Consider the following 22,875-nt stretch of genomic DNA (forward strand, 5'->3'; position numbering starts at 1 on the left):
TTCAAGGTTTCAAGCGAATGATCAAAGCTCAAAGATCACATTAAATCTATTTGACAGAGCAAAAACAAAAAATATTTGTGTCAAAGTCACTGTTGTGCAGAAAGTGTATCTTTTCACAAAAAGCTTGCTTTCTCCATATTTGTTTTCAATTTTTTCCACTCTATGTCACTCATATTACCTATTTCCAAATAGTGACTGATTACTAAAGAACAGAATAAGGTAGAAACATATTTTTTTTCTAATTAAAGAATGGAATCCAATCTTTCAAATGGTATCCACCATTTTTATGTAGTCATAGCACACTGTAGGAGTTATTTTTTGGATAACTTTGGCACTAAAAGAGGTAATATAGTTAGCGATGACTAGACCTATATAGAAAAATATATGTTGATGTGATAGAACATATTTATTTGCATATTATTGAAATTAAAAGTGGGGTTTTAAAACAAATGAGTTAATAGTTCACCACTAGATGGCACTAAATTGTACACACTGTCCCTTTTTTAGAGGGGTGTGGGGGGTAGCCTTTAATTAAGAGGACAGCTGAAGAGTTTATATGAAATGGGAGAGAGAGGAAATGATCTGCAGGAAAGGCCCGGGAATCAAACCGGGGTTGCCTGCTCTGAGGACGAGCCTCTACACATGGTGCGGGTGCTCAACGCATCAAGTGTCCCTTTAAAATAAAATATTTTGTTGTTTTTTGTCATTTCACAACCCGCTGATGTGCGACACCTTTCGCTAAGATTTATTGAGCTGTTTGAACAATGGTGGCAAATCATGGATACATTTAAGAACATTTCCAAAACAAACAAAGATTAATGCTACGTGAGACATAAACTGTATTGAAAACAAACATTGCTCACACCTTACAGATGGCAGCTTACAATTGTGTGTGAAGATGAAGTTGATCTTTAACTGCCTTGATATGACAACAGTGTGCATTGAGGTTCAGGAGCAAATATCACATTAACCGAAAAGTAAAATTTTTACATCATGCTTGTTAAATTTCGGATTTTATGTGAATTGCATTAAAGCTCCATCATTTTCTGGTGCGTTTAGTGATGAGAAGCACTAAATAATGTTTGAACTTTGAAGAGGTGGCAAAATCAGTGCTACAAAATTATCAACCTCTCTGCATTGTGATACAAAAAATACAAATAGAAACACAATACTGTATGTGCAATTAAATGCAGTATCAGTTCCTTCTAAGCACTGTACACAATATCAATGTGTCTTCTACACTGTTTAGTCAATTGTATACAGTGGAAAGAGGAGACGCCAAAGGTTAATGTATGGTTTAACCCGTTTTCAGCATGTGTAAAGACCTCACACTCTCAAATGTCACTAGCAAGCTGTAAATCACTAGTGCACACACTTGTATTTATTTGAGAGAGTCTGAGAGTGAAGACTCATGAGTAGCTTGTAGATCAGAGGTTAGAGATGTTGCTGTTTGACGCACCAACACACTGTGGCAGCTGAGATTAACGACTGACTGTGTATACACCACTTCACTTTGCATACGATCTCCTTGGGGATCAGTAAAATAATTAATCACAGAAGATGATACAGACGCACACACAACACCTTGCCTCGCTGCCCTCCATTGACTGCTCCTGCTGTTTTATAGCCTCACCTGCCACGATAGAGGAATGACAGCCACCCTCAGCAGAAGGGAGTGGAGGAAATGGGAGAGGGTGGAAGGAGACATGGTTTCGGCGTGGTAGAAAGCAGAAAGGAGTAGAGTGTCCGTTGAAAAGGAGAGAGGAGATGAAAAACAAGCCGTGCAACAGGTCCAGAGGAAAGCTGGCAGAGCCATACAGTGAGACAAAGATGACCACATGTGCTCCCTTTCCATGTGGTCATCTGCAATGTGGGAGCCATGTGAGAAATCGGTTGAGTGCTTTTGGATGCATGAGAGCACCTCTTGCAGGAGCTCTTGGATTGGTCGATTTGGTCCGCAGCAGTGGTGGGGAGAGTACTCAAAAGCTGTGCTCAAGTAAGAGTACTGTTACTTTAGAAAAATATGACTCAAGTAAAAGTAAAAAGTTGAGATGTTCAATACCAAGTACTCAACTCTTGAGTAGTCATCGATACAAATACCAAGTACCGATACCACTACTAGTACTTTTGATTCATAAAATTCCCCGACATTTTTTTTAAAGAGTAGCACTTAAAAATATTTGAACTTTCGTTTTTGTCATTCCTTGATTATTTTAGTTTTCCTAATAACTGTAACAATATCTTAACGCCACAATACAATAAATATCAAGATATGAAACTCACGATACAATAATTATCACGATATTACTGGGTGGTTGGCGATATAAAAAAAAACTCATGATACTGTACTGTATAAATGCTCAAAAAACATATTGCCCCCCCTCCCCCCCAACAATATTGTGTTTTTGTACATAATTACAGCAGTGACAAAGAAACAGGCTTGGCCATGTTGTGTCATGTCATGTCACATGTCATTGTCATGTGCTTCTATTGGCTCAGCGACGCAAAGTATTATGGTCAGTGTAGTTCATAATGCTGTGTTCAGCTGAAATGGGCAAAAAGTATTGTTTTTGATAGAGATGTTAAAAAATATTTGCTGGTATGGCTGATTCATTGGAGCGATAACCACCGCAGTGGCCAAAACATACCTAATTAAAATTAAACTGCACTAATAAATTAACCACCAGAGGAAGCTAGAACTGCACAAACGGAATACAACCTCATCTTTTTTTTTTTTTACAGATATTCTGCTTTTAATATCATGACATGACGACGATAATATTGTGGCAATTTTAATATCGCGTTATCACAATATTGCCGTTATCGTTACATCCCTACTAATAACTACCTATATTTTTAGTCTGCTTTATTTTGGACAGTATTTAATAATGAAATTGTTCAATTATATTGGCTCATGGTTACCAGAGGCGGCCACTTCTGTCTCCCGTCGCTTCCCTACGCCCACCTTTGTCCGGTGCTTCCGCATATTTGGCAAATGCTTTATGACACGAAGCTTTGCAAAAATACATGGAATGAGAGGGACCATCCATACTCTCCTTGATCGACTGACGTAAACTTGCTTCAGTCGGTGCTCAGTCCGTGTATTTATTTGAGGCTGCGCATCATTGTGCACTCTCTGAAAGGAGGGCGTTGTCAATGATGGGAGAAGAGAGTGCCCAGCTCTGATAGTTACTATGCCAGGGGTGGCCAAGTTCTGTCCTCGAGAGACACTATCCAGCCTGTTTTCCATGTTGTTCCACTAACACACCTGATTCATGATCAGGATCTTCATCAGGCTTCTGCAAAGCTTGCTGATGAGCTGATTATTAGATTCAGTTGCGCTGAAGGAGGAAGACATGGAAAACTGGCTGGATAGTGGAGGACCAAACTTGGCCACCCCTGTACTATGCAATACAAATCTAATAATAACCTAATTTATTTCTCAATCATTACTGTAATAATACGTGTTGAAAATGTGGAATGGACTGTAGCTAATGGTGAGTTTGAATGATATTAAACATTGCTTTTCATTTTTATACTTACTTGACTTGATTAATTTTTTTCGGCGTTTCGGTTTTCGGCCAAGCATTTCTCATTTTCGGTTTCGGACAAAAAATTTCATTTCGGTGCATCCCTTATAGAAATGTACCCCTAATGAAAAGTAAGCTTAAGAATATGCAGTCAACAGTTGGTTGGCGCTTGCTTGAAATCCAGCTTCAATACAGTGTGACACAGAGGCGATCAACCTGTGATATTGCTAAACCGTTGTTTAACTTTTCCCACTTGCAGGATTAATGTAACATACAATATAAAGTGTTCCCTCACTATAACGGGGTTCACTTTTCGCAGATTTTTTAGTGCAATTTTGCATGCATTTTTTTTACAGTAATGTACCTATTTTATAAAATTTATGAAGGTTTGAACATTGAGAATGGTTAAACAAGTGAGAAATGTGAGAAAATGTAAATGCCTTAATGAGAAAAGTGTATAAACTGTGGTGAAGGGTTTTAGAGCCATAAAACATTTATAATAAATGTGAAACATAAAGCTAACTACTTTGCAGATTTCATTTATTGCGGGCATTTTTTTTTTAACCTAACCCCAGCGGAAGACGAGGGAACACTGTAGTCCTAAATCAGCCTTTTAATTCCCCCTTGCAGTCATCTTAATTCAAACCAGAATAATGCTAAATCTATTTTAAGATATCTATGAAAGATGTTTTGTGTAAACCAGTTTAAACTGCCTTTTAGTCTGGGACTATGGTTCAAGCCTTGTCAAAGCAATGGGCCATTGGTGTCGTGGCAAGGGGAGAGGAGTGAAACATGAAAGACAAGTGTGCACTCTGTAAGGATCAGAGAACTGAAGATGAAAATATGGACCATTAAACTAGTTAGTCAACTTCCTGAGCGCTACACTGCTGATGTATGGAGTGCCATGGGGTCTACAGCACTGGGATGAGGAGATATCAGGGGCGCACATTTAGCCTGTGCCATTCTTTAATGCAGCCGACTGAACATTTACATTATCAAGAGCCCTGTATTTATCCCTTACAAGTAATTTAGCCGTTTATGCCAAAAAAAAAAGGTTAATAAAGATTTATTTATTCATTTACAAAAAGATATATATATATATATATTTAATAAAAATAATATGTTTCTAAATAATTAAAAAAATTGGCAGGAATTATAATTTTATTTTCTGAATAAAAAAAAAATGTGCCTATTAAAAATCAACTAAAAATCAAATCAAAAGTGAATGTTTACCATTGTCTTCAAAGCTGCGGTGTGTTACAAACCATGTGATTTCTTTAGTAAGCCTATGCAAATCATCCATGGAGGGGCGTGGCATATAAAATTTTGCCTAAGGTGCCACATTAGTTAAGTGTAAACAAGTCGATTATTTGGTAGACATCCTACTGCCTCACACCTGGTACACATTATTATTGTGCTATAGTATATGTATGAGATCTGAATGTGTGTGTGAGAAGGACAGTTAAAAGGGGGGAAACAGAAAAAAAAGAATTTGAATGAGGGCTTTTGGGCCGTTTTGGCTTAGTGTACTCCCAAGTGAGTTTTCCATGGGTTTGCTGGCGATGTGACACAAATCATATGTGTTGGTACAACATCTGTCTGGCATGTGTCTTTGATATAGAAAGTCTGTAAATTGATGTAACGAAAGAACAGATAAAACACGACAGCTCATGAGACTCCGCTTACCAGTATCAGCTGTGTCATTATTGCTCCCCCTTGTTCCCTTATTCTGTAAAATGGACTACAACCTTTGGAATATGAAGTATTTATGTTCCTGATTTATAACTAATGGTCTGGTATTTGTGGTATATTGCAGATAAGATCTGAGACAAATGTTTCATAATATAGAAATAATATATGAGCGTCTTCTGAGACTAAATTCTTGAAGACCCTGGAGTTTGTGGAATAGTTTTTTTAAGTTCATCCAAAAGATCATACTGTAAGTCAAAGGTCACGGTCTCTGCTCTGCTCATCACGAAAGTGTTCAATAAAGTTGAGGTTTTTCCACACAAACCACGTTTGCGTAATCATTAGTTGTCATTCAGACAGGAAACGGCTTATTGATTGTTAAGAATCCAGTCACTTGTGTGGGGTTGATCACTATCCGGTTATGGTCAGTAACTCTCCCATTCACCTTTGACCTACTTAATACAACACAGGCATTGAACTGGAGTTCAAAATATGAGAGAGATGATCAGATTCTTTTACACATTATATTAAAAAAAAAACAACAACAATTAATCTATTCAGTGACCGTTAATTTTCTTTGTTGTTGATTCGGGAAATTTAGTCAAATGCCCATCCCTAGATTTCACAGTGGGCTACAACTAGGGATGTTCGATAAATCACATTTTTTGTCAGACCAATACCAGTACGAGTACTCAGTCTTGAGTAGTCACCGATACCGATACCAAGTACCAATAACACTAGTACATTTGATACATAATACTTCCACACACAAAAACAATGGCAGATATTTTAAAGAAAGTCCCAATATAGCATTTTTCCCCTTAAAATTGCATGAAATTATGGTCAATTCTTATCATTTCTAGTTCCTGATCATAAAAAGGCCACAGCTGATACTGGTATTGGCTGCCTTTGTGAGTACCAATACCTTGAAATAAGGCCAGGTATCGGCCCAATACCGATGCCTGGCATACTCGCCCATCTCTAGCTACAACAAAGTGTTGTTGTGTACACAGTATGAGAATTTGTGTACACGGTATGAGAATTTGACATGAAGAGCTTCCTTGGAACAATACATGTTATGTCCTGTCTAAACAATGACCCAAATGAAATGTATTAAAAACATGTGGAGGGGAAATGTGAGTATAGTTCCAACATATGCTTTCAAAAGGCTTTTTGAGAACTTCAAGTAGAGTAGAAATGATTGAATCCAAGGCATTACATGATTTAAGTATTACATTAATACTAAAATTTTATTTATAATAGTAAGAAATGAAAAGCATTCCGTATTTGGTTGATAAATGATAAATATGATTTTAAAGTGGTCCCAAATTAAGTACAAAATAAGTAGCCTACATTTTCTGTCCTAAATTGCCATAGCAACCAACTTCAATGGTGTCTATTGGTGCACCAACCAGTCTACGTTGAGTGCAGTATTTGTATTGAGGTGTGATTTGACCAGCATTTTGCTCACACCTGAGATCATAAACCTTTCCAGAATGTTTTATGGCGGTATTCTACTTAATATAAATACTGTGTGTGAGATTTCATCCAATGTGATGTTTTGTACAGTATGGGATCATGTTGGCCTCCATAGTCCTTCTGAGATTTCTCATTGCATTGGGGGGCAATGATGCAGATTTGTGGCAAAGAATGGAAAATGGCAAAAATGAATTATGTTTTCCAGCTGAGAATAAGTGATATAAAACCTTGTGAAGCTGAACATCCAGTACAGACACTGCATCAGTTGGAAAACTTTTCAAAGGATGGTACATTGGTTAAGCGATGATAAAAGTGAGTAGTGTTCACAAACACCCAAAGAAGCATTATTTTGTCTATTAGTAGTATTCTAACGTCATGATAAAAGTATGCCTTATTCACACGTCTTAGTGGAGAGTTGCTCAGAGACCAAATAACAGAACAACCTTGGAAGTTTATCAGATAGAAACCCGCCAACCGAAGATGTCAGACTGGAATGACGTTAAGTGAGGTTAAATCAGTGGAATAGTTAAACAACATTGTGTTTGCTTACCTGTGCACAGCGTCTGTGGTTCTCACACCAAACAAGAACTTGGTCACTCTAGGAAAAGAAGAAAAAGGTATTCAGATTTACAAGGATAAATAAAGCCTCCACTTACAAATCTGTAGTCAGCTCCAAAAGAGGTCAGTGCTAAAAGTTGCTTGCCACCGAGCTGAAATGCCAAAATTCCCATTTGTTCCCAAACTAGTCACACATTTTATTATGTGATTATGTGCGATTCATGTTTATTTTGTTTGTTTCAATTACGGGTGACTCCTTGTGCCTTTTTAATTTACAGGAGAAAGAAAGCAAAATACTGCTACTGTGTGTACTGTTTGTTTATAGTTATTGCTTGGTGAGTCAAGTCACCCATAAGTTTGCACACCACTATGACATATACTCTACTTAACCTATAGCTACTAAGAGCAAAAACTAGCCTACAAGCCTTAGACCATGCAATAAGAAGATGTCATGAAAACATTTATACTGTCAGACTGTCATAAACAATAATAACCAACAGAGGGAGACACCACAGAAGGAGAAGAAGAAGAAAACATGATTACTTGTACAAAATTATTTGATTACTTATTTTTTTAACATATTTCTTACAAATGTTGTCTGACAAACGAAAGGAAAAAAATGCAAGTCATGTTAGGCTCCAAACAAGACTGAGCCCCCGTCCAGACGGAAGCAAAGCCGGCTTGGTTCCTCAAACAAATCTCGTACACACAGAAGGACGTTTAATGGTTGTAATGTATATGCCAAGTCCGGAGTGGCGCTGTAGCGCAGCCACAGGGATTAACCGAAAGTGTAGGAGAAGAATCAGCGAAGAAGTTTTTCTTCTTTTTTTTTTTAAACTTTATTGCAATCTACAGAACATTTGCATGTATCAAAACAACATAAAAAAGACGAACACAGGAGAAGTGACAATGGAGGGTGATTCATTGCAAAAGCATAAGCAAGCTAATGAGGCTGCGCAAAACCGCTGACAAACTGACGCGAGAATTGCCGCATACGTCATCAATCTGCGACAATGCATCGTCAGCGAGTTGCGACCATTACGTCATTGCTGGAGGAGTATCCTGCATATGGTGTCCAGAGGGACGCGTACGGGGCGCATATTGAAATCTTTCCCTTTTGGAGCCCGGTTTCAAAAGTGATCGGTTTCAAGTTTCGAAACCGCGCCATCATGTGGACGAACGGCTTAAACGGTAAGAAACTTGTGAGGATACATTGAAACTGGCTTTCGTGTGGACGGGGCCCGAGTGGTGTCACATTTTTTAAGGACAATAAGATCAGTTTATTTCCTAAAAAAAATACACACACACACATATATATATATATATATATATATATATATATATATAATTATATATATATATATATATACTGTATTGTGTACCAGTTGCCATGTGTCTTTGTCTCAAGAGTTTTAGCTTGTGTGTGCCTGTGAGTCTGTTTGAGTATGTATGCAGAGGAAGGAGAGATAAGCCCTTTTAATAACCACTAAACCCTCTCCTAAGTGAGCTGCATTTAGCCTAAAACTAGCTCATCTCTTTGATAAACACTTTTCTGTGGTTTAATAAGCAGGCATTGTAACTCTGGTGTGAAGGGTGAAAGGGTTGGGTAAAGGTGTAAGATTAGGGGTGAAGTGGATTTACAGACGCTCCCCTACTTACGAACATTCGAGTTACGAACAACGGTACATACGAACATTTCTGCGCGTACAGTATGTCGAAAAATGTTCGGAAAGAAATGCTGTAAGTTAGAATTTGTATTGCGCGTAGTGCTTCTTTCCGCCGCTAATACCGACGATTGGCGCTGTGAGAGCTCATTGGAGGCTGAGCAACGTGGCGAGGAGGAAGAGGAAGAAACGCCGGTCCCCATGAAGCAGGAAATAACTTTTGAAGCCGATTCCAGCGACGACGAAGAATCTCTCATGATATAAAATCCTCCTCTTCCTCCTCCTCCATCATCTCCTTAAGCATCGAGTACATCTTCCAAAAGTAAGTTAAACTTCATTTTATTTATCTTATTACGTACATGTACATACTGTGTGTGTGTCTTTCGCTCTCTCTCTCTAACATACGTAGTACAGTACAGTACTGTACGTATTCTCTCCATTTTATTAAAAGTTTTTTTCAGTACAAACCAATGCAGGTTACTTGTACAAGCCTTAAACATACTTATATAAACCTTCAATATACTTATATAGGCTTTAAACATAAATTATAATACAAAATATAGCACTGAAGCAACTTACGAACAAATTCACCTTACGAACGATCGCCCGGAACGTAACTCGTTCGTAAGGTGGGGAGCGTCTGTACCTATAACAAAGAGAATGTTAACACGAGGGCTGTGCATGAATCGGTGGAGACGCGAAATGAGATGCAAACTGGCCATGAAAAACTAATGCAGAATCAAAATTTTTATATTTAAGTAATGATGAACCCTCAAAGATTCAGTGAATAGGGTCTGTTTGAAAGGGTGCCGGACAAATGAAATGATATTACTTGGGAAACAGTGGTAACAGTGTGCTGTGATTACATTTTCTGCTTTGCTCTTTCACTACTGTCAGACTTGGACTACGTACACAGCTGACAGTGATCTGACGTGACTACCATACAAAATTTCTGTGGCTGGCATAACAGGGGCAGGAAGAATGACTGAAAAAGCAGCAGTAATGTAATATGACCTTTTTGCTATATAAAGGCTGGTAATCTGGTAGATATTCAAGTGTACATATTTTTTCTCAAAAATGTTTAATTTACAGCCATGAACATAAACCATCAGACGCCAAACAGACGGTTGATTTTTTGACTTGTCACACATTCCATAACCTGTGAATGAGTCACCTGCATTTCACAAAAGTTTTCCTCCATAAGATGACAGTAGTAGTGTCACCATTCTATTGTATTCCCTCAGAATTGAGTTTATGATGGAACAAAACAACTGCTTTTAGTGCTTTTGGCTTCAGTTTGAAATTCCTTTCATTTCACAGAATGCCATTGTAGTGGTGCCATATGAATGTAGTCGACCTTGTATTAGGGAGGCTTTTAAACTCTGCACAGATCTGCACGCTGGAATTCTATCAATCAAATTCTCTGTGATGCTCAGTCAGGATGGCATGAACACTTGTGGTTTAATGTGCAACTGTCTTCTTGTCTTTGAAGTGATCTAAGACAATCATCATAATGTATCCTTTTTTCCCGACTGTTCCTAATCCAAATACAGTAAAGACTGTGTCCCAGTCTATCTGTCACTCTCTCTGCCTTTAGTGCACTATTTTCCCTCCATGCTGTGTCCTTCCAGTCTCACATTAACATCAAGTGTGTGTGTGGGGGGTGGGGGGTCGGGGGCAGTAGTGCTTGAGCTCCATCATGATCAAATACTGTAGATATTCCAATCAAACAGTTGACGACAATGAAGAGGAGAGTTAAATATCTCCAGATTTTTGAAGAGGCAATAGAAAACATCCATTCTCTTAATCTTTTTAACACTGGTTCTTTTCTCTCTTACTCACCACTGACTTACCTCTGGCATATTTTCTTTCCCTAACCAATACACACAGTAATAGATACTGATATAAATCAAACCTCTTCTTGATAAGGATGTCGCAGCCAACTATAGACCGAGATCCGATCTTTTGTTCATGTCCAAGATTCTCCAGAAAGTTGTCCATTTTCCAACGATTACATGACTTTTTTTTTTACTTTCTGCAAAACAACAATTTTATTGGAGGACTTTCCATCTGGATTTAGAATGTGTCATAGTAGTGAGTCAGCGCTAGTGAAAGAATGATCTGACAAATGCCTCATCTTCTTTCTTTGACCTTCGCGCAGCCTTTGACACATTTAACTGTCTCACACTTTCACAGACTTCAGACGATGACATTGGTATTAAAGGAACTGCCCTGAAATTAATAAATCATACTTGTCAGGTCATTTACAGTTTGTAAGTATCGGTAACAAAGACAATGCGTATAAAACTTAATCATGGCGTTCCGCAGGGGTTGGTACTTGGACCAATATTTTGTTTTTGTCTTTGTATGCTTCCCTTGGTTAGAATTATTACAAAACATTTTGTTAAATGCCACATGGCATGCACGTCTATTATTAGCAAAATCTGATAAAAATGAATCAGTTAAACTACCTTCTGACGCTTTTAAAAAAAAATCTAATTTCAGCCTGAGCCCATGACATCTAGGGTATGTTTATGACTATGTGAAAACAGGTCAAATTTGACCTGAACAGTATGTAAGGGTTAAAGACTTTTCTTGCTGGTTTGTCAGTTAATTCCGCTCCTATTGCCCTCTGTCGCTGTCTTTGTACCTACTGTCTCTCTCCTCTGCCATTTCAACTCAACCAAACCAGCTGAGGCAGATGGCCGCCCGACACTGAGCATTGGGTCAGTTTGAGGTTTCATCTACATCAATTATATTCTTCTAAATTTAATGCATACACATTCACACAGAGAGGTATGCACAGAATGGCGTTAAGTAATGTGTGACTTTAATCATAAAGCTTAAGACTGATTTATACTACTACTACTACGCAGGTCGGTAGTCTACAGCAGAGTTAATCATAGACATGCCATAACATTAACTACATGGTTACCCATAACTACTGGAAAAACTGAGAATTGCTCACGTCATGGCGTCACATTTCCATATCCAAAAGGAAAAACTCAACAATCCCAAAATGACACCACAACACCAACACTTAAGTACAAACAAACTCACATTAGGATTCTGGGTGTCTGGATGTGTGCTGTAGTAATGTTGTGCTAAGGTAACGACAGTGTTCTTCATCAATGTCTCGCAGAGCTGACCTATTGAAATGGTAAACTATTAAATGATGAATTCATGTTCCTATCAATTTGAGTAATAGTGTTGGGATGATTCACTTGATAGATAATAATCATCAAGAAGGATTTCAAGGATTTTATTTAGCTCAGGAAATCTGAGACTTTTCTCACATTTACACTTTTTACATTGATGATAAACATTAATATTCTAAATCTTTGTTGGTAAATGTCAGAAGACTAACTTAAGCTATCAGATAATACAATACCCAATATGCCTTTCTCGGCTGAATTTAAATGGATTAATGAAGGGAACTGCTTTGATTGGCTGGGAGTCAGCTGTGTTCCCTTCCACAACGGTGCACAAACGGGGCTAATATTCTCATCCGGTAGGAGTTTAGCAAAAAACCAAAAGAAAGATATCTCCACCCATGTACACAGTTGCACATTACGCTAGACTTACACTGGGCATGAATCTTGGGAACTAACAATAAAGGATTCCTTTACCTATCTGAATATCAGGTGTAACCACATTAAAAGTCTTTATGTGTAAAAACCTTTCCGGCAAGAAAACATTGACATAAAAAGCACAAAAACACACTTAAATTTGTGCACATTCATCTTGCACATGTACAGCTGTGTTTGAAACAAGACTGAGATATAAATCACACTTGGGCCACATGCATCAATAAAATGTGTGTGTGCCAGAGACAAGGAAAGCTCGAGTGCATGTGGGTGTTGTGGTTACTGTTTGTGGTGAGGTGCGGTAGAAAGTCTATTTAACATGAGGCATTAACTCTGCTAATCAATCCCATATGACCAGAGACAAACACCACCACACCATGTGGGAGTGTATGTGCCCCAATGGTTATAAATGTATCATGACTAACCTCCACTCACCAGAAGTTCTTCCCAAAAAGCTTAAGTTGAGGTCTAATCTTTCCTGACAGAAGCACAAATTTTCCTATATATGTGTGTACTTTGGTGATTGGATTTTTGCAGGGCCACTACGGAACTACAAAGCATTCCAACAAGTGTTTGATTTCTTGATTCTTTCTTTTGGTATTTCTCCGAGACGCATGCAGATAGAAAGGAGAATTTACAAATGAAATGGCATCCGCCACACTTGTCCACAGAGCTCAGAATGCCTGTGCCTTGATTAAATCTATAGAAATCACATAAGACCCCCTGCGCCACAATTTAGACCTGCTTTAAACTGGTCTGAATTATTGTCTACTTTTGGTCACCAAATTGTCAGGTGTGCCGAAAACACCCAATGAGGCGCAACACGGTTTGCCAAATTCTCAAAAATGGTAAACTACACTGTAACAAATTGACTGTAGAATTTACAAGAAATAACTGGTAAAAAAAAAGTTGCCAGCTAATTCTTCTCGTTTAATCTCGTTTAATTACTGTGGAAATTAATTACAGTATATTACTGTATTTTCTTAAACAAATATTTACTGTATATAAATTATAGTTGCTCACTGTATTTACTTTTTTCTTTTTTTTTTTAAGAAAACAGCAATTCACTGTAATCTAGTTTACAAGTGTTTCTTGTATTCTAAATTACAGGAGTATACTGGCAACTAAAGTTGACAGTAAATTCCTCTAAATAAATAATAGAGTATATTGTTGTAAAATCCATCCATTCATTTTCTTAACCGCTTATTACTCAAAAGGGTCGCTGGGCTGCTGGAGCCTATCCCAGCTGGCTTTGTGCAGTAGGCAGGGTACACCCTGAACTGGTTGCTAGCGAATCGCAGGGCACACAGAGATGAACAACCGTCACTGATATATGATCACCTTATCAGCAAGCTCTGCATAAGCCTGATAACTGTCCTGTTGGTTGGAATCAGCTTGGGTTTGAAGAGGAAGACCTAATAAGCCTGCAGGACTCCGGCCCTCGAGGTCCATGTTTGCCCACCTCTGCTCTAAATGAACTGCAAAGATCCACAGCAGAGGTAGTGGAATCTGTCCATAGAACAACCATCAGCCGGGTACTGCACAAATCTAGCCTGCATGGAAGGGTGGCAAGAAGAAAACAATTTCTAAAAGCGAGCCACAAGAAGTCACGTCTGCAGTTTGCCAGGAGCCATGTAGGAGACACCATTTACAAGTGGAAGAAGGTGCTCTGGTCAGACGAGACCAAAATTGAACTTTTTGACCTACATTTCAAATGCTAGGTTTGGCGTAAGAACTACAATGCCTGTCAGCCTCAATACACCATGCCCAAGGTCAAAAATTGTGGTGGGAGAATCATACTCTGGTTGTGCTTTTCTTGTGCAGGGACACGGAAGATAGTGCGAGTAGAAGGGAAGATGGTGGTGCCAAATACTGGGCGATCAGGAAGAGAACCTGTTGGGGTCTGCAATAGACCTGTGACTGAGACAAAGGCTCATCTTGCAGCAAGACAATGACCCGAAGCCATGAGCTAGGCTGAGCCGTCCACCATGTGGGAGAGCAGCCAAGACAGTATAAGAGTAGAGACCATTTTGGATAGAGCAGACCTTCTTCCGCATTCAGTAGATAAGGCTCCACAGCTGTGCACTCGATCTTTCTGGCATCCAGTAAATAGTTCAACTGAGAATATGCAGTCCCCTGGTTGTTATTTTTAATATAGCGAGGATTCAAGATAAAAGAACCGGAACTTTACAAGTATTTTTTATTCCTTGTCAGGAGGATCTTGTTCTTTTTTAAATCTCCTATTTGATTCCTGGATTTGTGTGATCATGTTTAATGTTGCGCCTTGATACCCTGGTTCACCTGGGGGCATAACATTATTCCCTTTTTATTTAATTAACTTTATATAGTATAGTGAATTACTCTACATAACCCATGTTTCAAATATTGTTGAATATTTTATTTACATGCAGAAAAATAGGTTTATCTTATTTGGAATGGTAATTCTGGAATTTTCTGATTTAGGGTACAGTGGAGTACTTTGGTCATAGCTCCTCTAATACTTTTGATAGAAAGCTCATCTTGGACTTAAATTGAAGGTTACAAATGTGGGATGTTTTTAATAAACATTTGAGGCAGTGAGATGTATAATAGAATGTTTGAAATTGATCACTTTTGATGGTAATTTGTCAGGCGGAAAGACATTTTTTGATCTTTTAGGGTATGTTAGGGGTGATATTTGAGAATTGAAATATAGGAAGCCCATGATTATTTTCCTTTTTTTTTGTGTGTTTTTTTTCTTTCTCTTTCAGGAGAGCTCAGTATTGTTCATTCGATTTGACATCATCATTGCTCTCCTTTTTTTTTTAAAAAAAACTAAATTTAAATTAAATTTTCTTTCTCTCTTTTTTTTTTTAAATATATATACATATATATACATATACACACATATATATATATATATATATATATATATATATATATATATATATATATATATATATATATATATATATATATATATTTTTTGTATGTGGGTGAGCATGTGCATGTGCGTGCGTGCGTGTGCGTGCGTGCGTGTGCGTGCGTGCGTGTATTCATCAGTTCACCTAAAGCCCATTAAAAAAAAATCCCATACTAATAATATAATATAAATAATAAATTGTCAAATGCAGAAACATCAGTAAGTTATCACGATGTAGTGGCTCTCGCTAACAGACAGAATTAAGTAACCAGAATTAGGTTAAAAAATTCTATATACGTAGACCATGTTTCTATAAATTTTGATATTTGGTTTTTATTTGAGGCAGATATTTTTTCCATTTAAATGGGATTTATGAGGAGGTTAGACCATTGGTCGATATTCAGAGTTTGTTTATTTTTCCAGTTAACAAGAATTGTTTTTTTAGCGATAGTAAGGGCTACAAGTGTAGATTAAAATTGTTTATGTGGTAAGTCAGTTGTTGTTAGGTCACCTAGCAAACACAAGTTTGGAGATAAAGGTATCCTACAGTCCAAAATAGCGGAAAGTTTTTCTAAGACTTTAGTCCAGAAATACATAACCGGAGTACATAACCATAAAGCATGAACATAAGTGTCTGTAGTGTTTTGTAAACATTGGAGACAAATGTCGGAGTCTGAGAGTCCCATTTTCTTAATCATATATTGAGTAATGTATGTTCTGTGAATAATTTTATATTGGATAAGTTGTAAATTTGTGTGTTTTGTCATTTTAAATGCGTTTTCACAAACTTGAATCCAAAAGTCAGATTCCGGTGCTATAGACAAGTCTGTCTCCCATATCGAGATGGGTAAAGACATTTTATCAGTATATGAAAGTAACTTATATATTTTCTAAAGTTTTTTTGTTGTTGTCGGAGAAAGCTTGTTAATATCTTTAGCTAAAACAGGCGGTTGGAGCGTACCCCGAATTGTTGGAATTTTTTTCTTTATCATATTTTTAACTTGTAGATAATGTAAAAAATTTCCGTTTTTTATATTGTATTTTTGGAGCAAGGATGTATATGATATAAACATATTATCTGAGAAGAGATGGTGGAGATGTGTAATTCCTTTCTGCTCCCACGATTATTTTCCTGTTAGTTCCCCCATGTGTCAGGATACACCGTGCAAAATTTTAGAGTTTTCTCACCATTAATGCAGTTGCTGTACTTTGAAATTTGCAATTACACAATTTCACCAGAAGCTTTTCCCAAAAAGGGTGTTTTTTTGCCCCTGTGACCAAATGGCCCTGGATTGGGGGTGGTCTCTATCAACTTGTGATGGCCCAAGGTATGAGAAATTATAGTCAAAAAAGGTAACAAAAAATATCCTGAGGAGTGGACCTGACTCCTGGCCTAATAGCTGCATGCTAGCCATAGGGTTTTTGCCCACTATTGTCATATTTATTTATGCCACATGTCAACAGAGCTCAGAATCTGTCTGCCTGTGCCCTGATCAAATTCAGCAAAATGACGTTAGACTACCTGTGCCAGTTTTTAGACGTGGTCCAAGCAGCGCAACTATAGACTGACTTTCAGACTTGCATGAAATTCAGGATAAACCAAAATTTGCACATACAAATCAAAGAAAACAGAGCCCTATATGCTATTGTATTGAAGTCTTATTTTCAATTAAAAAAACTAGTAAGAGAAGATAAACTTAACTGTGAAGCAATAATGTTGCTAATTCCGCATAGCTTGGGAATCCTCTGAGCGGCCTGAGCTCCCTCCACCTCGAAAGGCAAATTATATGTTCACCTTTTTTTATGCTTGCTATGTTGCTAGTCATATGCCCAGTTGTTGGCATTTTTTTTATTTGGAGGTGGAGATTTCACATTAGCTATAGCAATGCTCCTGAAGCCCAAGCTAACAAGTGTGCAAGACTGTGGCCATGTACCCGCAAGTGCAAATAGTTGACACCTCGTCATTCAAGCTTTCTGTCTCAAACTGGTTGTTTTTGCTCAGGCTTCAAAATCAGGTTAGAAGGTATAAGATGGGGCCAGAAGGTGGTTGATTTTTTTTTTCACAGGTCATTTTTATGATGTACTACTGTCAGCTTATAATGACAGTTTAATGACAGTGGAGTTTTTGTTTCAAACTGCAAACTCCCCCTTTTAAGCACCTGTTGATGTGCTTATGCATGGTCTATCGTGCCAGGCTATCTCCAACTCTTCCAACAGCTACGGGGCCAGGAAAGTGCACCAAGCTCAAGCGAAGCACGGAGCGCTCACACCAATCAAACAACCCAGACAGGAGTCAAACATGTCCAAGTGTTGTATGAATTACCATGTGTTACTGTTGTTTTAATTCTCTGCCTGTTCTATTGAGCAATCAGTGGACTACATGTTTAGCATTATTTTTTAGGCACTATAACACTTTCCATTGGTAACCCATTGGAAATGTGCCAAAAAGAGTCTGATAAATAACTGATACAGGAGTATAGATTTTCTCTTGAATTGTCATAGACTGACAGAGAGACAAAAGCACCTGTCTGCTGGTAGCTACCTGCCTCAATTACTATCTCTCTCCAGCCTGCCTTCTCGCCTGACTGAGCATGAACCAGTGCAACCCGACCTTACCGTTGTCTCTGGTCTTTTTCAGAGCATGACTGGTTGGTGGAACGACCTCTGGTCTGATTACCTACCGCAGACAAACTGGCACTCACGTACACACATATGGGTATACATGAAGGTTCTCCCTTAAGACAGGCGGTTCATTCACTCGTACTGGTTCTCGGCCTTCGCTCAGCCCATCCAGCCATCAGCACAACAGACCAACGAGTGTTTCACACAGTCTAATCTACTGCGTATGAAAAAAGATCCATCTATGCAGACGAGGCTGATGTTTTATTTGTGAGAGTTGTTAAAGGAATGCACATGGAGGGAGAATTTGGAATTGTGACACACACAGACAAAAGGGCTAAAATTAAGGTATGACACCATACTAGAAAAAGTATTGGAAAATCCAGAGAGGCGACTGAAGGAGAGGTGCCGGGATTCACATTCTATTGGCTAGCCTCTAGCCACACACACTTGAGCGAGCCACAAACACAGGGTTCACCAACAGAAAGCCAGAAGGAAGAATGTGTGTTTGAGTCGTGTGGTAACAGAGGAGGATAAGAAAAATTCCATTTTCTCCTGCGATTGTTAGACTTTCTGGTGATGTTATCAAAAGTGTTTGCCTTTCAAATGCTATGGTCATTAAGTCAGGGTGTAGTCTTCCAACTAATAAACCCTTCTGTCAGTTGGCGACTTACAAAAACTTCACGGGTATTTTGCTGAGGCTTTTTGTTTTTGCTGCAAGAAGGACTGTTTCCTTGTTTGATATAAGTTTGACATTCATTCTAATTTAGTACAGACTAAACATCTGGAAAAAGCATACATTCAAGCTCATGCTCTTGAGAGCTTACCTGCCTGTCGATCAATAGACAAGCATAGTGCATAAATGGAAGCTGAGAGGTTGCTGAGGCAAAAGCCAAAATTTGATTTTGCAGTGGGCTGCACCTGAAACAACCCCCTAATGGTACGTTCAGACCAACAGTCGGGGAGGTGTATTTCCGGCAGCGCAATTGCGGGGGGGTGGAGAATTGCCTTTAGGCCGTTTCCGGCAATCATTTCGCTACTTCGCCCATTTCGCCGGCGTTGGTTGAAATGAACTTTTGACGCCATCGCGTCGGTGACAGCCAATAGGTGTCGAGATAGTCCACGTCGCCAAAAACGTCACAGACAAAACACATGAAGCGGTTGCAGAATGTGTAGCAAAGCAATGGAGGATAGCTTGATCGTCGCGGTTTGCAGACACCCGGAGCTGTACAACACGGCGAGCTACGTGTACGGCGACCGGGCCAAAAAAGAGATTGCTTGGAGGAAGAAGTGTGGATGTTGGCTTACTTGGTGATTTTGTTTGTTTAATTGTCGAAGTGTGAAGCAAGCTAGCAATACTACAATAAAGTTAGCACCACCTACCGAAGCGAAAATCCGTCGTCTTCCTCCATTGCGGCACTGAGTGAAACAAATCCCATTTGAAAACCCCGCGAACAAACACGCCCGCCAGCGTAGCGTCGTGATATTTTCGGCTGAACGTAACATAATTCTCTCAATCGCTACTTTCTGTATGACCCTAACCCTAACCCAAGTAGTAGGGATAAAGGCTAATATTGGTGGCCGATAATTATCGGCAATTATCAACCAATTTGACGTCATACATATAAACCTGAGAAATCCGCCGATAAAAGATAGACATGCCACGTTGGTCCATCTGTTGTAGTTGTGGCTCAAGTTGTGCCCAATTCCTTAACCCCTCCCCTCTCTTATGATAGTGTCGCATATATGTGATGTCATAATGCGCGTGACTTCGTGTTCACAGAAGACGCATCATGGCGACATGGCAGTCGCCAGTGTGGGCTTTCTTTACTGTGTCTCCCCAAAATGTTACTCGCGCAGTTTTTTGTTGCATTTTTATAACATGACTGTTTTGTTTTGGCAATCTCAAAATGAGTTACAGATTGTCTTTGAAGCAGAGATATCAATCAAATTCAGCTTCATGGTGCTTTACACAATCTTTCAATGTATTTGTGCATGTTAGACTTATTGTAGGACTCGAAATTATATATATATATATATATATATATATATATACTGTATATTCAAGTCAATTTAGCAAACAATTATCAGCTTACTTATCGGTTATCGACATCGGGCTTTCTAAATTATTAGTTAGAAACTGGCATTATTGTCCATCCCTACTAAGTAGTTTACTCAGCATGTTGAGACTGCACACATCGACGGATCATAATTTACACACTTATCTAGTCATCACCCTCAGATGTGAACCGCCAAATATAATATATATTTAACGTGTTACTCAAAGCTCATATATCTTCGTAATTATAGTTAATAAAGCAGCACTATATCACCCTTGGTAACGTGTAAAACATGTCTCAGCATTGGGGGATTTTGTGCATGACATGAACATCACGTTATTTCCATGGCGGAATATTTGAGGGCAGTGGATGGATAAATGCACGCACTCAGAAGACACCCAAGTGAAATGACAGAGGATAAATACAGCGTATATAGAAAACGTGGCATGATTTCACACAGCAGTGGACAGTTTGCTGCAGAGTGCACCGCAGAGTTCAGTAGACAAACTGTAAACAAAGTTCTGCAAGGCTTGTGGCGTATTGTTGCAGACAAAGTGAGGAAATCCTGGTGGTCAAAGCACATTATGGGCATCAGCTAAAAACAGCAAACAAACTCACACAGGCAGCGTTACTAGGCTTTTTCATGTTAGGCATCTGACTACTGCACTCCACTTCATCAAGTGTTCCCTTTCTCACACCTCCATTCCCAGCACAAACACACACACCTTACTGGAAGAGAGTCATATAGGGGCCACTATCATTACCCATGGCACAGGTGGTGAGAGTCAATTCTGAAGGGAGGAAGACCAGACAAAACCGTGGTTTTATACAATACGTCAACATGTGCCCCCACCCCACCATTACAGCCATTGGGGCTGAACTTTGTGGTTAATGACTCTCCCACCCACTCCACACCATGCACATGTTGAAGTTGTTAACGATAAGTGGCTTTTCAAACTTGGTAATGTCCTAATGTCCCTGTTAATCTAGCATTCCATAGAACTAAGGATGCAGTACATGGGACAGAAATTTGAAAAGTGACTCATTTTGTTAGCTACAAATATAAATAAAAACTTCAAATACACCACTAAGAACTAACTGCATGGTCAACAATTATAAAAGATGACAAAAAAAAGATCTCAGTGAAACCACTTAAGAAGCAAATAACTAAATCAAGATCCCAAACAATTATTCATATAAAATATTAAATAGCACTAGTCAATATACTAACTTGCAACTATGGATTTTAGTAGATAGATAGATAGATAGATAGATAGATAGATAGATAGATAGATAGATAGATAGATAGATAGATAGATAGATAGATAGATAGATAGATAGATAGATAGATAGATAGATAGATAGATAGATAGATAGAGACAATAATTGATCAGGAAATGAAATACTGATCATCAACTGACCTGGACGTGTCTGAATGCAGCAGTAATCTGGGTCATGTGCAAGGTGAGACACCTGGAGGTGCATCTGGCGCTGTTCATCTTCTCCTCAACATCCTCCTGCTCCGCTGAACTCCGGCGAGCGCGCGTCTCTGCGAGGACAGCGCACAAGACCACCAAGATCACCCGACGAACTGACATGACACCGGGGAAGAATAAGAATTGGAATGATTAAATTGTAAGTGGGAAGTTCGCTTGTCTAGCTCTTCTCGCTGCCGTTATCTCTTCGAGTGGTAAGTGGCTGCCAGTGCCAGCTAGCAGCGAGGGAGCTCCTCGTGGACACGCCCACTACAAAGGCAAGTGCAGCCCCCGGGGTTTTAAGCTTACACCTGCACGACAAAAGTCTAGTAACTGCCCATAAAATACAGCACAATTATAGATATACATTTAACGGCATTTGAATGCAACATTGGTAGGACTGGACGCGTGATGGATAGCAATGCAAGTTGAGCCCTAATTGGGATCTCGAGTAAACTTGTGGAACTGTGGAAAAGATAAGGCCATCCACCGAAACAAACAAACGCGCTAAAACAACCGAAATGTGGATGGATGGAAAGGCAGTCTGAACACTCTTTGAACTCTTTGAATGAGGAATAAGCCATGGCTTCTACTCGTCAATGTTGCAAATGATATTATGTGATCGATGTGTAATAAAGTGTCCGAAAGGAAAACAATGAATGCAACAAGACAAAACAAACTCCCTGCATTGCTCTGCCGTCCACGTCACATGAATTGCGGATGTCCCGAATACCTAGCCTGAATCACCTTTTGGCCTGTTCTACTATTTTTTTTTCTCTCTTATTTTTCTTTTTTTTTCTTTTTTTAACATAATAATATATTTTTATTGCAGCCTATGACTCTGAATGAAAGTTTTTTTAACTAAAACCATTCAAAAGTTGACTTTCTGCTTATGTGTTTTTGATCATTGTTGCGATATATACGCTTCAGCATGAGGTCATAAACTAATGGCCGTTTTACCTCAGGATTTTCTGATTAAGTCCAGAATTTATGTTTCCATCAATCACTGCAAGTCAACCAGGTCCTGAAGTACTAAAACAGCCCAGACCACCACCCTGTTTGACTGTTGGTATAATTTTGTTTTTATTAAATGCTGTTCCATTTATACAGTATTACAATGAATTATTTGTAACCTGCCACCAATCAATCAATCTTTTTTCGAAATGGCTTGGGTTCACAGGTGAGCTGGAGTCAAACCCAGCTGCTTTTCGCCAAGCTGTAAGGTACATCCGGATTCCTAACCAGCCAATGGCAGATGAGTTATAATGATTCACATTAAGATACAACAATGTACAAGATGCAATTGATGATA

The 22,875-nt window shown here is 38.7% G+C and overlaps 1 protein-coding gene across 3 annotated transcripts in view; it reads right to left on the reverse strand.

Moving 5' to 3' along the window:
• The window catches only part of anos1b (anosmin 1b), a 48,872-nt gene extending 27,109 nt beyond the window's left edge, over window positions 1-21,763 (reverse strand). For 2 of the 3 annotated variants that reach the window (XM_077584365.1, XM_077584364.1), the window contains exons 1-2: window positions 21,510-21,763; window positions 7,249-7,296 (exon numbers count right to left, since the gene is read on the reverse strand). In XM_077584365.1, coding sequence (XP_077440491.1) covers window positions 7,249-7,296; window positions 21,510-21,686 — 225 coding nt within the window. In that variant the 5' untranslated portion in view covers window positions 21,687-21,763. Of the gene's footprint in view, window positions 1-1,633; window positions 1,799-7,248; window positions 7,297-21,509 lie in introns of those variants that run through there. The other variant, XM_077584366.1, reaches the window with a different exon arrangement.
• Between the last annotated feature and the right edge of the window lie 1,112 nt (window positions 21,764-22,875).

This window comes from Vanacampus margaritifer, chromosome 13, assembly GCF_051991255.1.
Source record: "Vanacampus margaritifer isolate UIUO_Vmar chromosome 13, RoL_Vmar_1.0, whole genome shotgun sequence".
NCBI lineage: Eukaryota > Metazoa > Chordata > Actinopteri > Syngnathiformes > Syngnathidae > Vanacampus > Vanacampus margaritifer.